This window comes from Lichenostomus cassidix, chromosome 2 (assembly GCF_008360975.1).
Source record: "Lichenostomus cassidix isolate B80296 chromosome 2, HeHo_3.0, whole genome shotgun sequence".
Classification (NCBI taxonomy): domain Eukaryota; kingdom Metazoa; phylum Chordata; class Aves; order Passeriformes; family Meliphagidae; genus Lichenostomus; species Lichenostomus cassidix.
The window spans coordinates 51,017,516-51,033,657 of NC_139482.1; the positions used below are offsets into that span (position 1 = coordinate 51,017,516).

The following is a 16,142-nucleotide window of genomic DNA, read 5'->3' on the forward strand; positions in this document are numbered from 1 at the left end:
GACAGTTCACTTTTGTTTATGATTTTGTCCCTTGTGTCCAAAATTTATTGTCCTTACAAGTTTTACATGTGCAAGGTATTGCAGATTGATTTCAGTGGCAACTATTGTAATTTTTCTTTAAAACACCAGTTTTGCAAATGCTTAAGGCCTCTGTTTATTTAAAGTGAAAAGTCTGCAAACAGATTTTTGGTTTAATCTAGCTGTGGCTGTGTTGGTATTCTTTCTTGGCCAGCTGATATTTGGGAAAAAAAAGCTGGAGTAGTTTTGAAGCTGATGAGAGATTCTTTTGACTTTATAGGCCTGTCTCTGAAATTAGGCAGCTTTTTGAGAAATAGATAATAATTTTAAGCTTACAACCTTGAAAATACTTCTTTCTACCTGTTAGCCTTTTAGCCTGATTTTTATCATTCCTGTGATTCTACAAAAGAAAAATACCATACTGCTTCCTCATTTTTAGCCTTTAATCCAGTGTGAAATTGGAAATGTTGATTAAAGTTTAACCTAAGTGGCCAACTGATATTTGGAAATAAAATATACTAAAATTATTTCCGTTAACAGTGACAGTGTATACAATATTTTCCTGAATCCTTGGACTTACCACACAGAAGTGCTTTTCGTGATAAAATTTAAAACCCGTAGGTAAGGTTGTTGCCATGTGCAGGAGCTGTAGTCCAGAGGAGGAATAGTATTGAGTAAGAGAAATGTTGTTACAGAAAATCATGATGAAATCTTTTGTCAACAAGAGAGGAGAAGAGAATGTTATGATGGTGGTTAAGAAGTTCTGATCAAACTCCAGGCTGTGCTCTGCTGTATATCTTATTATTTCCTTTTTCTTCTGAAAAGATGTCATTTCATTTCTTTGCATTTTTTGTGTGTTTGAACACTCAGATGACCTCTGTGATGACCATCTCCCCAGAGTTCCAGAAAGTTAATTTTAGGTGACTAGATCAATGTAAGGCAGAAATTCTTTATATCTGTGTTATGAATTTCTGGATTGTGTTCCTATTCCCATGCAGAAGCCCTCCAATTTCAGATGGACCATGTCTGGTTTTACCACAGTGGATATTGGCGTAGTCTGAAATTTACAGCTTAGCTGGGAAGAAAACCCTGGGGACATAATTTCACACTCTTAACTTACTCACTAGAGGATGCTGCTTCTCATACAAATTGCTACAAATCTCTGTACTTAGTGAGGCCAACTGTGAAATGAGAATAATAATGCTTGTGCACCTTTGTAAAGTGATTTGAAATCTACAAGTGGAAATTTAAGTTCAAAGCATTATTATTATTAGCCACATTTTCCAGATAGGGTAATAATGAAGAGAGAGGTGTAGCTTCTTTTCCTAATATCTTCTCCCCGAATGTACTAACATGCTGGCTATGGTGTATTTTCTGTGCCTCTCTGGATCTGTTAAATAGCTGATTAGAGTATTTTACAGTTAATGTTTAGTCTGCATAAATTATGGTTTTAGATATTCAGCCATTATTTCCTCTATATCTTGACCCAAATGTTACCACATAAAAAAATGCTCATCAGGATAGAAACCATTTATGTTTCCTTAAAAACTTTTATTTTAAGGGGGTGGCTGTGGCCTGGCTATTATATGATCATCAGTTCTATAAAAGTTAACTAATCTGTTAGCCTATGAAGCAGATGGAGAAAGCCAAAGGTTTCCTCATGCAATCATATTGAAAAAGTCATTACTATTTCTTAAAATAGTAATAGTAAACATGATGCTGTTTTAATAATCCTGTTTTAAGCCTTTTGGATTTGCATTTTTAAGGGTAACTCTTTTGCTTCAAAGTCCAGAAAATCACTTTAAATATATCGAAGCTAATGGTAAGACTGTATGTGGTACTTTTTTCACACTGAAAATGGTAACATTTGATTGATTTTAAAATCTGCCCAGTATTTTGAGGTTCAAGCCTTTGAAGCACTGTAATCAGTTGTCTGTTAAATTTCAGTTTCTGGCTGAAAGTAGCACTATGACTCAGGTTGCACTAAGTTTTCTGACTTGGTTGAGTACTCCCTAGAGCACTGATTTGGCAGAGGTTCTAGCAGAAGACATAAGCACTGTTTGAATGGAAATAAACACGTAGTTCTCCTGAAATGGATAATGTGGCTTGAATATAAGCCTGTGCTATAGTGCTCTTTTGGTGGATTTTTTGGGCTGTGTCACTTTTGTCTCAGGCTGGGTGTGCTGAATGTTAAAGATGTTTTCAAAGGGCAGTGCTTAATCGGTGAGCTCTTGATACCGCTTTTTCAGTACCATTCTGCTTGACGTTGGGAGGATGTGTGGACAGCTGTGCACACTCAAAAGGCAAAGAGACTTTAGAAAAAAAATGTATTAAGCTGGAAAGAAAGGCAGTTCTCTGCGGGCTTTTTGGAGGATCACAAAGAGCTATGGTGGATTTGGATGGAGTAGCAATGTAAGCACTAGAATATACTTTGAGGTCCACTCTAAATAGTTAAATAAGCCAAAAGAAATCAGGATGAAATTATTTTATGATGGTCTTTATATTCACTTCAGGAGAAGTAATAAAGTTACTTTCAATAAAATGTCATGTGTAAGGAACCTAAATTTGGTCTTGGTAAGAGATATTGCTTATTTAAAAAGACATGTTCACTAAGGTAGTCATTATACTTTTCCTCTGTATGAATTTATGGTTTTGAAATGGTTATGCCCCATAACTCTTAATTAAGCCTGACAGTTTTAGCATTGTAATTGAAGTTGTTGGTTGGAAAGACAGTCTGCAAACAAGAGCCTCTCTTAATGGTCCCAGAGCTTGTCTTTGTTTACAGGCTTTATTGTGAGAAGAAGAGAAAGAAAGTAACAGTTATATTTAATTATACATCATGTGCAGCATGTCAAAACAAGGGGCTATAAACAAGCACAAGTGACTTATAATAAAAGCAGTTAACATAGACTTTGTGTAGTGACTAAACCCACCAAACTTCATTGGTGTGACAGGTATCTTATGGGAACAGTTTGTCTTAATGATTTGGATGGTCTGTTTAAGTACTCTACTTACCAGCATGACCTACTCTTTTGTGAGGCTGTATTTCCTGGATATGCTTTCCTGTTTTACCAGACTACCATGATCTCAGTAATGCTATCAGACCATTTATTTGCAAAAGGCTTTTTCAATCTTGTTTAAAAGTTATATGAAGGACGAATAGCTCTCATTCCAAAATTTTCAACATTAATTAATTTTTTTAAACCTCTGGAAGGAGCATCAGTATTCTGGTAGTGTCCTCTATTGGTTTGTTTATCACCCCCTAGTTTTATTCCAAGACACAGGTGTAGGGCAGTTCCTAATTTTAGTAAGCTTATTGTAGCTATTCAGTCCACAGAACTTTGATTTTGAGTCTTATTTTTGTGCCAGATGCAACACAATGACATATTACAGAATAAAATGTGAAGAGGAACTTCATCCAGGTTACATAAAAATCCTGTACCTGACTGATAATGTAATGCAATTTTCATCGCCTTGGTGGTTTTTATCTTTCTTTTTGTTTATTTTACCTTGCTTTCTCCAAGTGTAGATTTATCTATTTATAAAATATATGTAGGGAGGTCTTAAAAATCATTTGTTAAGAAAAGAAGCCAGTGGTAGATGTAAAGTTATAGAATGTCCTAAAACAGGTGGCAAAACTGAGCTGCCTTCATCAGGAAAAAAAAATTAACTCTAGAAATAATAAAATGAAGCTCATGAAATCAGAAGACATAATTTTAGAAGTGAAATGTTTGTGAAGGTTGGAAAATTACAGTCTTTTACATCCTTTTACAGTTGCCTTTTATTTCCTATATCTGTTAAAAGAGTTCCTACTGTAATATCAGAAAAGGTTCCCCTCCTCATCATTCTTTGCCAGAATCTAAATCCAGAGGCCCAAACACCCTCCCACTGTCACCACCACTTATGTGGGCTGTTGTTATGACCACCTGGAAAGCCCCTTTTACCCTTCTGAACCTCTGGAGCTTGTATCAGATCCACTCCCCTCCAAGTAAAGAAGAATCTGCTTTGGGAAAACGGCAAGACTGAAAAGGTGGTTTGGACACAAATGTCATCTCTGGCATTCACCCCAAAGGGATTTGAGGTGTTGCAGAACCAGCTGTCTCATCATGGATTTTCATGAAAGCATATGAGGTGAAATCCTGGGAGTCAATGGGAGTTTACTCTTCAGTCTCATCCATTATATCTGAGGAGTAAATAATCTGTGGTTGCAGAGGTCACAATTTGCTCAACTTTTTTAAACTCAGTGAACTTATTATCCAGCTGTCTCCAAAGTCCATTGTAGCCTGGTTGAATGCATTGTGTTTCTTAATAAGTGCTTAATTAGTACACATGAGTTCAGGACAGTAAAAGACACTATTTCATTGGGATGGCTGAAGTAGGGAAAGAGAAGCCTGTGATTGCCCACTCTAGAGTTTGGCCAGAAGCCATCTGTAATTTGTAACGCTTCTTACAAGATTAGGCTGAGAAGCGGAAAGGAACTTTTTGTTTTTTTCGTATTGGCTCATTTGCTGAATAAGAGTGTGATCTTCCTGTGATCACATAATGCTTATTTTCCTCTTTCTGAAGACGGAATGTTCCTATGTGCCCTCACAACATTGTACTGGAGTTTAGCCCCTGGCCTATTCAACAAATGCACACAGGGCTTTTAGTCACAGTGTACTTGTCCTGAGTATGATAGTGGGACTGTTATATACAGGGCAGAGGGAGAAATTGTATACAGAGAGTACAATCCATCAGCATAAGTGTACTAAGGAGGAATCAAACTGAGTTTGTCAGTGAGAATACCATGAGAAGTGGGAAGAATGAAGCATCCAAAATCCTGCTCTGTTGGATTTGGCCGTCTTATGCTGTGCTGCAGAAAGTTATTCCCTCCTTTTATGACTGCTAGTGCCAAGTCTTCTGAAGATAGTGAGAAAACCACTCTTCTTGCCTGAAAATTATCCTACAAAACTAGAGGTTATGCTTTCCTCAGAAAGCATGTCACGCTTTAGGAAGGAGGCAACAGTGGATATAATGCTTCTGTAACACTATGGTGAAGTAATTGGACGGTGTATTCAAAGTGGGAAAGAGAGGTTTGAATATTGAAGCATGAACTGTATTCCCTTCTGTGAACTGCAGAATCAGACTTGCACATGCTACTCCTGTTTAACTGTTTTATGAAAATAATTCCATTAATATATTTAATTTTGTAGCAGGGAGGGAAGAATCTTCTTCCCCAAGAATTATGTCATGTGTGGGGAGGAGAGTGCTGTCTTAACTGGATTTGGATGTGAATTCCCTCTGGCAGAGAGGGGACCTGAACACGGTCAGCAGCCTCCTGAGGACATGTGCTAACTTAATCCATGCTGATAAAAGGTATAGCTCCTTCCCAGTTTTTAAAAATGAGAGAGCTGACACAGTGAAGCTGGATCTAATAGGTATGCTCTAAAAACAGCTACTTCAAACGAGATCAGTAGAGAAATGTCTGGTTGGTGGATTGGGGTGGTGTTTTGACATCAAAGGAAGCATCAGGTTCTTTCAGCCTCTTAAGGTTCATCTTGGTGGCAATAGAAATCAGACTTTTATGTGCACAGGAGATGTTAGTGCCAGTAACCAAAGTGTCAGTGAGGTGCTTGGTAGCTGCAGAGCGGTGGTTTTAAATGCTGTGCAGTCAGGCACTTGTGAGTTCCCATGGTTCTTACTCTTTGTTCAGTACTCTAATATGTGAATCATTAGATACATATTAAATTTTGTTAATCCTACAGAAAATATGCAGAGATATCTGTTGCCCATAGATAGGTGAAATGGCACTGTACTGTTTGCTGAGCTGAATGTTTGCTGAGGGGGTTGTGCTCCATACCTATTTGCCCAGAGAGACTACTGACATCTGCCTGCTCTGCCTTGTGATTCCTTGAAGTCACCTTGCCCTTGCCGTGTGCAGATTGAGCTGATGATATTGACTGCTGGGGGAGCTTGTATGCCTGGTTGCATCCTTGGAAATAGAGACATCCCAGATAACAAGTATTGTTAGTGTGATGTATTCAGACAGTGTTGATACTGTGTTTCTAAAATGCAAGGAGGGCATTATATTAGACCTGGATATTATATAGCTAGAAAGTGAGCACCTATCTTTGGTTTTCTTTTAAGGTTAGAACTTCCTTGACTAGTAATAGTTGTTTGGATGGCACTGAAGAGGTCAGTCAGTAATTCCTAGAGGTTTTTTGAAAGTGAAGTTATTCTAATGTCTTTTTGTTGGGGAAAAAAGAAAATAGGTCACCACTAGAAGCTAACATTTTACACTGATTTGTGTTTATTTTCCAGCCTGAAGATAAAATGGAAACTTCATAGATTTTCTCAAGATTCGCTTTCCTTTTCACTTTGATTTAGATTTAAGTTCCAATCTAATGCTCTGTGCCTAGAAATTTTAAACATGAAAGTCAATTTTACCATAACATAATCAATATTTTTTTAGCAAGCCTGTATGTCTAATTCTCGTCCCTTAAAAGCTTCTAACTGGTCTTGAACTTACAAGGTGTAAAATGGGTATAATGAAGCAAAGCATTTGGTTTTGTTTTTTTGGTTTTTTTACAATGTACTTGCAGTGTATTCTGAGTGTAAAAATTCATGCATTTTTAAAATTTACCTGAGGTGTGAAAGTTGTGTCAAATTCTACAACCTTGGGGACTAGTCTTCCCATTCTGCACAAAATTGTCTCTCCTTCTGCTATTTCACTTCCTATTCATCACTTCAGACTTACTTGGCTATTTTTTTTACACGCCACAGGATGAAACATTTCTGAATAATATTCTAGACCCTTCTTTGTCTGTGCCTATATCAGAAATCTCTTTTTTGGATTGTTTGACAATTTGAGTCATTTTGAAAACTGGACGAGTGTAAATGATCAGGCAAAAATATCTTGGCTAAACAAACCACTGCTGCTTCCAGCTAATTCTGACCTTTGCTGTGCTCAAGTTGAACTGAAAGTCTGATTTGCACAAAGCGCAGAATGATGGGTGTATGGTCTAGCCAAATCTCTGGAGACAAGCAGCAAGGGTATGAGGTAAATCAGGCCACAGGCCTTGCAATGGCAAATGGTGCATCTGCCAATGTGTCTCGAAGAGCCTTTTTTATGGTTTATGTACATTGCTATCTCCCCAAAGTGACTGGTTACTCTGCTGTGTTTATTTTCAAGTGAGAGTTGGTAATGGGACACAAGCATCATTTCCATGTATATAATAGTAAAAAGTGTGATTATTATGATTTCTATTTAAATAGACAGTTCTCATGATTCAGTTCAGTTCTGTGTAGCCCTACAGAGTTGAATCCTGCACTGAAGTTTCTTTGTGATGCTGGACAAGTTACCTAAAACGGAAGATTCAGTGCTGGGAACTGTGTGATCTTGTTCTGCTTGACCAGACTGAGATGTTTGACGCATAAAGAGCAGAAGTCCCAAGCATTCAGAAATGCGGCTATAGACTATAGGACTTAGTGTGGAAAGAAGTGTCCCATCACAAACTGAAATCAGAAATGCAGCTCTCACATTCTCCAGAGAAGCACCAGAATTAATTGATAAATTTCATTGCAAAGCATGACACCCTTCCAGGAGCAGCAGTGGTTGATGATGTGGGTAGATTATCCCATGTGTATGGCCATGTTTGTAACTTACTGTGAGAAATTAGTTGGTTTGAATTCATCCACACAGATTCTTGTAGAGGGTTCTCCAGAGGGTAACACACTGGAGCTTTTCAATAAGACTGTTTGCACAAATCCCCTTTTCTTCCTACCCTGCTTGCTAGAATTTGCCTGGAGAATTAAGAGCTGCAAAATATTTAAAAATCAATAGAATTTTCATGAAAAAAATTAGAAGTAAAATGCATTGACAGGGATAACCCTGCCTTTGCACGAAAATCAGTAGGGTATGCATATTTGATTTATTGATTCAATAAACTTGAGAACATGTTTGTAAGGTCTGTGTTCACTTTGCATAATTTGTGCTGGTTTATTATTGGAGTTGTCACTGTTATGAGGAAAATTAAATGGCTCGTTCGGAGGCTTGGGATTCAGTGTGGTAAAACGCAGCTACACAATGTTTTATAAGTAGTGGCTATAATTAATACAATAGTCTAAGCTTAACTGTTTCTCTGAATTAAAGCTGACAGCTATCTTTTTAGCAAGAGCACAGGTGGAGGAAGTAGATTTTGCAGTCTTGAAGTTTTTCCATTTTCAGAGTAGTAGTTCTGCAGGAGTTGTGAAACTTTTAAAATGTGAAATGTTTCTTTTTTAGAGTGCTGATTTGGTCTGTATAAGTTTGAAATGATCCTTTTCTATATTCCTTAGTATCACAGGAGAGCACTGGGTTTCCCAATGAAAGGAAGCACTGTTGGGGGAAATCTTGGTTCAAGGACAGCAGAATGAGGAGTGGTTTTGTATAAGGTGCAATATTTGTTTTATTCAAAGTAAGGTTTTAGCCTGAAAGATAACCTTAGGAAGTAGCATCTTAGGATTTGATGTTAAGTGCTTTCTCAAGAATTTATAATACTATATTTATAAGTTTTGATTTAACTTCCCCTCACATCTTCTCTGCATGATAGATAAAAGTGTCAGATTGTCTCTTAAGTGTAAAAATCTAAAGTTAGAGCCAAATTTCCGTGAGTGTAAAATTACAAAAGTGTCATGTAAATTAAACTGATCTTGTGGCATTAGTCATGTTAGATTGGAAAGGCATTGTTTAAAAAATATAAATAAAAATTTGATAAGTCAAAAGCCATGTGACTATTGACATATTTACATTAGCATTTTATTTTGGATCAAGAATATGATTTTGAAGCAAGTCTCATGATCCTGCCTATTTACTGTGGTTTGCTTTACATTGCAGAGTAGTTTGCAATGTATTTCCTTTTGGATAAAAATGTGCTCCAGGAGTTCACATAACACTCTTTACTGCTAATGGGTCTACAAAGCTAGACTAAACTTAACCTGAGGTAGCCTCCCTCTCTCATTTTCTCACAAAACTTCTGTAGTGTGAATATCATACCTTCAGCTTTACAGACGGATTTTATTCTGCCATGCTACTTGTTAAGGTAGACCTACATAGTGCTCATAGTGAGCTGCCAAAGACATTAATTGATGAAACCAGAATCTTGTCTTGTGAGGTAGAAGTCAGCTTTCAAGAAGAAGTGTTATATCAGCAAGTAAATTAGGAATTGTATCTGTGTAGCAGGTAGGAAATGACAGGTGGTGTGTTTCAATGTCCAAAAAAACAAAAAGCAAACAACTATGATGGAGAAACCCTTTCAGGAAATGGAGAATACTCCTCAGTCTGATGGACCCATTCCCCATTAGTTTCTGTCTAATCAATGATTTACTTCGTTCCTGGTGGAGAGATTGTTCCATTTGAATATGTTTGGGAAGTGGATGGTAGCTCTTGAAAAAAGTCATGAATGAAATGGTCCATTTCAATAAGCAGAGTATCAGTTTTTGACTTAACCTGTGGAGACAGGTGCTTACTTGGCAGAAAATGGTGTTGATTTGGTGCTGATCCCCCAGACTCCTTTGTTTTAATTTGAATACCCCAAATTGCCTCAGTAATCTTTGTCTGGGGATCTGTAGCAATAGCTGTATTTATTGTCATCGTAGTTCTGTTATATTTGCTGCTTTCATGAACTGCTTTCTTCAGAGTATATTATGATACGCTCACTGTAAATATAACTTATGTGAGATTCTTAGAAACGTTTTTGTTGTTAATTCTTGTGCAGCTGAAGAAACTTCATCTTCAAACTCTGGCATCTAGGTAGGCAGCGAGTGTTCATTTAAAATTAATCTGAGGGGTAGGAATTTTCTGAGCATGTTATGGTACTGGAAATCAAAACTTTGTTGTTTGTTTTGTTTTGGTTGGTTGGTTTTGGTTTTTTGGGGTATTTTTGTTTAGTTTTGTTTTTTAAATGCCATGGTATATCTGTAGACTGTTGTGAGAGCAGCACTGTGAACAGGAAGAAATTTTCAGTAAGATATTCAAAGTTTTTTCTCTCAGAAGCTGTTGTATATTTGGACTTCCATCTGTGTGATCAGGAAGACGTGTAACTGCAGTTACACATGGATCTCAGTTTTTATCTTGGGTATCTAGATATATTTCTATCAGTACAGAAATCTTCTGAAAGCTTTTAACCAACTTCCAGTTTTCAGCTCTGCCCCTATACTACCTGCCTCTTTCCTAATTCTTCCTCTGTACTAAACCTGCCCCTTTGTAGATGTTTGATAGATCACTGGAAAGCAACAACACCTTTTCAGGCAAACAGTAAAACACAAATACCAAAACACAAAACCAAAACATTAATTGTTCAGTGGAAGCCCCTTTCTGTGGCTGAAACTCTGACTTTGAAGTCATACTTAGTCAGCACCTTGAGTCATGCCTGTATCTTACCACAGCATGTTCCCCCATTGTGTGTTACCACTTGCATCATGTCAGAAAGACTGGGAACAGCAGTGATTTTTCTCAAAGGCTCTCTGGTTTGAAGCATTGAAATTTTTTTTCCCATATCAGAAAATTCAATAGCCAAGAACCTCACAGTATGCAGAAGAACTCCTAGGGATATGATTCTAACACAGAAAGGAAGCAAAGTGGCATATATTATTTTATTGGCTACCAGAGAAAAGGTTGTCTTTAAAACAATATGTGCCTTTTGCATACGCTTTGTGACAGACATACAGCCTCAAGACTGGCATGTGGCAAGGGGAAATCAATAAAAAATGCATAATGATACTATAAATATTTATAAAATAGCTAGATTATTATAATAAGACAGGGAGAAGCCAAGAAGGCTTTTTGAATAGCAAATTTGTGCTCTAAAATATATTGGAATTGTTCTGAGTGAGTTACAGTGTGGTAAAGTCATTGCATAGGCAGTGCATAGACTATCAGGGATGTTCACAACACTTTTGATAAAAGTCCTTTCAAAGCAACCATGAGAAGTTTTCATCAAAGAAGTTCAGCTAAATAATTTTGGAAAGAAGAGAAAGAAAAAAGTTTTCAGAAAGGATGAGGTTATTCACTGATGGTGCCAGTAGACACTTGTATGCATTGCTGATTGATTGATTTGTAACTTAGGAAAGTAAGGAAAGGTTTCCAGTAGGATTAAATATAATCCAGCTTTATTCAAATATTAGGACTTTTCCAAGTCTGCTAAAAGATTTTTTTAATGATATTTCTGCATATAACTGCCTGTTCACATCATTGGGCATATGTTAATACATACTCTATAAGTTATGCCTGCAAGACTGCAAGGTTTATAAGCATCAAATAGAAAAACAGGACAGGGGGGAGAATTTAGTTCCTTAAAGGCAAGTAAAGATTTCCTATATTCATCCTCCCATCCTGTAGAAATCAGGCCTTACTGCATGGCTGATTCTTCTACAGGAGGATTTTGACTGTGAAACTTGACTCCATTTGTTCTCTGCATTGATGTAAATATCAAGAATAAGCTGGAGGTTTTGTAGGGAGAAATTTATTCTTTTCTGCTTTTGCTGCAGATGGTTGAATTTGCTCAGGCTGAAAAGCTGCAAAAGTACATAATGAAAGAGAAAATTATACTAAAAATGGAAGAAACTATGCAAGAGTCAAACTTGTTCTGCCTTTAGCAAAAGGCTCAGAGAAGTTTCTTCAGTGGAGATAACCATATCTGGGGACAGGTCATTTTTGCTGCAGATTTCTTGCTTACAGAATCCTCTTTCCCGCTAGTTCAAACAGAGCACAATGTCATTAATGGTTGGGTCAGGCTGCTAATTATCTTTGTGAAAAATAGATGGACAGACAGTGCAGGAGATAGATGCTTCCCAATTTGTTAAGGGCTTTTAAAGATAAATGGCCTTGAAGTAGATTTGTTTTCAAATGAATAGCCAGTAGAGTGCTCGGAGCAGTGGCTCAGTGAGCTCTCATCAGTTTTTCTCAGAGTGATGGATGTTGCATGTTCTGTCTGTTGACGTGGTCTTTGCCATCAGATGTCCCAATTTATTAATAGTTTCTAGGGCAATGGTTGTAAATTATTGCAGCCCAGTTTTATTGCTGTTTTACATCTACCAAGGACTGAGCCTTGTGTGCAGCTTTATATTAACTCAGCAGGCACCATTAAAATATTGACATTTAGGCTCATTTTGGCAGCATTAATCATAGCATTTTGTCATGCATTAATTGTATGAAATGACTGGTTTGAAATTACTGGAATATTCAATTTTCTAAAAGCAGGTGAAACAATAATTTCCATTTCTCCACTTTTTCAACCCGTAACTGTACTTTAAAAAAACCAAACAACAAACAGCTCAAAACACATAACCCCCTGTCTCCTAATTGTGTGTTCTGGGGGCATCTACTTCTTGGCTTCTTTGCAACAACTGAACGTGTTGCTCTTACAGGCCTCACTGGAAGCTCTTGGAAGTGTCATCTCTGGAAATCAGCCTCTGAAATCTCAATGTAGACACCTACAGCCAGGTCTTGGCTTCAAAAATGTACCCTAATATATATAACAAGAGTACTCCTGATGTGCACAAAAAGGTGGACTCTATGGCTGTTTTCATATGCTGATATGGCTTAAGGGTTTAAAAAGACACAGGAATGCCTTTTGTGATTCACCAGCAAGAATAGGCTTACAGCACCCATGTCTTTTTATATTATCGTATCAGTTAAATGAGCCTGTGGTATTTGCTGGCTCTTTTCAATGGAGGGCATCACTACATGATTATGTTCAATACAAGGAGTTGGCAGCCTTTCTCACTTAACAATCATTAGGAGATCTGCTGCTGAGGTCCCATTTTGTGAGGCAGCTGGAAATTGGCACTTAGTTTGAATGTATTGTTTTATACCTTTCTCTTGAAGTTCAAGGACAAGGCAAAACTGTTTAGACTACACAAAGAAAAAGGTTTTTCTCACTTTCCTCTGTTTACCTGGTCCATCCACCTCTCCATTTATTCCCTATGAAAATTTATTCCCCTACATATACATGAATTAAATTCAAGTGAGGACCATGTCAATGAAGATGGAAGCAGAAAACATGAGGGAAGGTATTTAAAAGCACCAGGCAGAAGGTAGCTATGATAATCAGGTAGACTTCTTAGTGGAGCAAAAAACATCTAGGTCTTCATTTATGTTTCTCTTGATAGTTATGAAGAGGCCAATACTGTTGCTTCTGTTTTAGGAAACGGAGGCATCGAATGAGTCACTGGGGAGGGAAACCCTAAATCACTCAAATGGAAATGTGCAGAAGATGCATAATGGTGGTATCCCAGTGTGTTAACTTTCACTTCATTCTCCTAGCCATGCATTTAATTAATTATTTTAAAGACCACCCCTCCCAACTCCCATCCCTAGATGTTCCTTCAAGTTCAGGACTTTGACCAGCTGTATTTGCCTTGATAACATCACATGCCTTAAGCCACTGGCTTCTTCTCCTGCTATAGCGGATCTTCTCAAAAGACTTGCTAGTGATAGAGGTTTTCTTTTTTCAATTACAGTGGCTTCACATGACTGAATAATATTCATTAACTTGATTGCCTAAGGATATCAAGCTCCAGGGGAAACTTGTATTCCTATATGATTGGCCAGATAATTAGGAAGTGAAATAACACAAATCCCACCGCAGACAGCCGTCAAAAGATTTACATATTTACTCTTTGAATTCAAAGTGTGTCATATCATAAATCCTTTCTTTTCTTTTAAGGCTTTTCTATCTGTAGGTTTATTATCGACCTTCACAATGTATGTTTTGCAGGGGGAGAAGGCTTTATGGGCTCAATCAAGTTGGGCTGGTAAATCCACTGAGATTTTTAGTCTGCAGTATCACGTAGATAACACAGGCTAAAGTACACTTTTGCTTTTACTAGCTTTTGATTTTAAGTTCCTGGGTCGTGGCCTTTCGTGATTTATTTGTAAAGTACCTACCACAATTAGAGCTTCTATATGATATGAAAACATAGGTGCAGAAGCCACTGATGGCAGTAAGAGCTCTGCATCTCCAGGAGGGTGGAATATTGGATGTAGGTTAGAGACATCTTTGTATGGAGTCTCCTCCAGCCTTCCCCATTAACCGAGACCAGGGTGAAGCTCATATCAGTAATTGCTGCATCCAGGCAGCAGCAGCGAGTGGGAGATTAAATGAGAGAGCTGTATAGATGTGGGGTCCTGTTGAGGATGGCCTTCAGTATGTAAAAGTCATTTATAAATTAAACATTTAGCAAAACCCTACCAAGTAAAAAGTATCTTATGAAGTTCTGACAGCTCCTCAATCTGACAGTGGTAAAACCTAAGAAGTAAGGAAATTAGTGGAGTTACTCTGAGGTTGTTGGACTAAAATTAATCTGGCAAAAAGAAAATTTAAAAAAGGACAAAAATCAATATTCTTGCTAATGAGAATCAACATTTATCTTACAGGGAACCTGAAGTTTTGCCTTCTGATTCTGAACCAGCCTTTCAACAGAGGTCATTTTCATTGTCTGTGGAGCAGAGGTAATAATAACTTACATACATCTTCATTTGCTTATTTTCTTAGCTGTTACCCAGCTAATGTACTTCATGCCTGTTGAATTGCAGTGTAGCAATTTCCTCTTTACTAGAGCAACCTTCTGGTGAGGGTGTGAATTGGCAGAGTATGTCCCTTGTTACTGAATGCAGCAAATGAGCTGATTATGCTAATTCTGCATCCCTGCATTGCATACGTCAGTGGGCTTTGTGGACTGATCTGTGTAAGACTGTAGCTTTTCAGAGGCATCTTAGGAATGATCATTGTTTTGCTGACAAAGTGTAGCAGATCAATGGTGCATTTAAGAATCTAGAAGTGAGCATTTCTTTGAAGGTCATCAGTGAAATGTGTTAAATTTAATCAAAATAAAATGAACCGTGTAGATATTAAGTTGTGAAAGCGGTGGGGAATTTGCGTGCTTGTCAGAAATATGCAAATCAGATTTCACTACCCCTTTGTTAAATATACACAGTGCTAATCATCATCTCTGGTATGATAGCTTCAGATTTACTGACATTTTGTGGAGATATGTAAATCTTTACAAGCTTGGAGCTATTAATTCCTCCTTGCAGGAATGTAGTGCTTCAGAAGCTTTCTGAAAAGCCACAGGAGCTGTCTCTAACTTATTCCCAGGATAGGAACCTTGCAGAGAGATTCCTCTTAACTGACTGGAGCAGATAGACCTATTTGGTTGCACCATAGGCGTAAGGACTGGCAGGGGTAGCTGTACAGTTAAAAGGAATTGGAATAAGGGATGAAGTGAGCAGGATGTATTCATAGCACTTCATTCCAGTAAACCCAAATTTGGCACCTATATAGCCAGAGGAGCGATAAAAAAAAGAAGAGAATTGTACAAGATTCAAAGCATCTGAACAAGTGCTGTACCCCAAACAGACTCATTCTCATTTGCATAATCAGCAAGAAAGTAAGAAGTGCTCAGTGGAAGGGTGTCCAATTATTTTATAAATGTTATTCTACATATTTTTTCATTTCAAAAGATACAATGAAATACCTGCTTTGTGTTAAGTAGAGAAGAAAAAAAGGTGAAGTATTTGATCTTATTTCTCTGTCCCACCTTTCCTGTTTTGAGGATTGGGGTTAAAAAAAGAGCCAGTAAATCAGACATGCACAGTTTCTGAATGGCAGTATTTACTGTCTTGTAGTAACTTACATGTGTTGCTTTTGTGCTGTATTCTGTTGATCAGGCTCTTTTTTGTCTGTCCTTTGGAATTTTAAGTCTTCCTCTTTTCGTCAAACCTTGTGCGAAGAGTGCTTCTTACTGTAACGCTAATAAGCCTTTAACTGTAGTGCTTCTGTAAAGGGTTGAAAGAAGAAGTTGAGTAAAATCAAGTAGACCAAAAACTGTCTTGTTCGAAATTACCTCAGCATGTTCCTGTTCTCTTAACTGTGTGGACAGTGATTAGTGGTGCTGTAAATAGCTTTCCATAGAGTTCATGAGAGGAGCAGAAGTCCTAATTAAGCTACTAAGACTTTTGCTGGTAGATTACTTTAACAAAGAGGTGGATGTTTTGTAAGTAAAATGACAGATGGAGGAGGTTCCATGGTAAACATGAAATGCTTTTCTTCAAAGCATCTCAGCTTCAGTAAACCAGGACAAGGTTTTGGTAATGCCTGGCTTAT

The 16,142-nt window shown here is 37.5% G+C and overlaps 1 protein-coding gene across 6 annotated transcripts in view; it reads left to right on the top strand.

Annotated features, from left to right (window-relative positions):
- The window catches only part of TPK1 (thiamin pyrophosphokinase 1), a 301,751-nt gene that overhangs the window by 41,865 nt on the left and 243,744 nt on the right, over positions 1–16,142 (top strand). For all 6 annotated transcript variants that reach the window (XM_085051533.1, XM_085051531.1, XM_085051528.1 and 3 more), the window contains exon 2: positions 14,414–14,488. In XM_085051533.1, the coding sequence (XP_084907659.1) occupies positions 14,414–14,488 (75 nt within the window). The remainder of the gene's footprint in view (positions 1–14,413; positions 14,489–16,142) is intronic.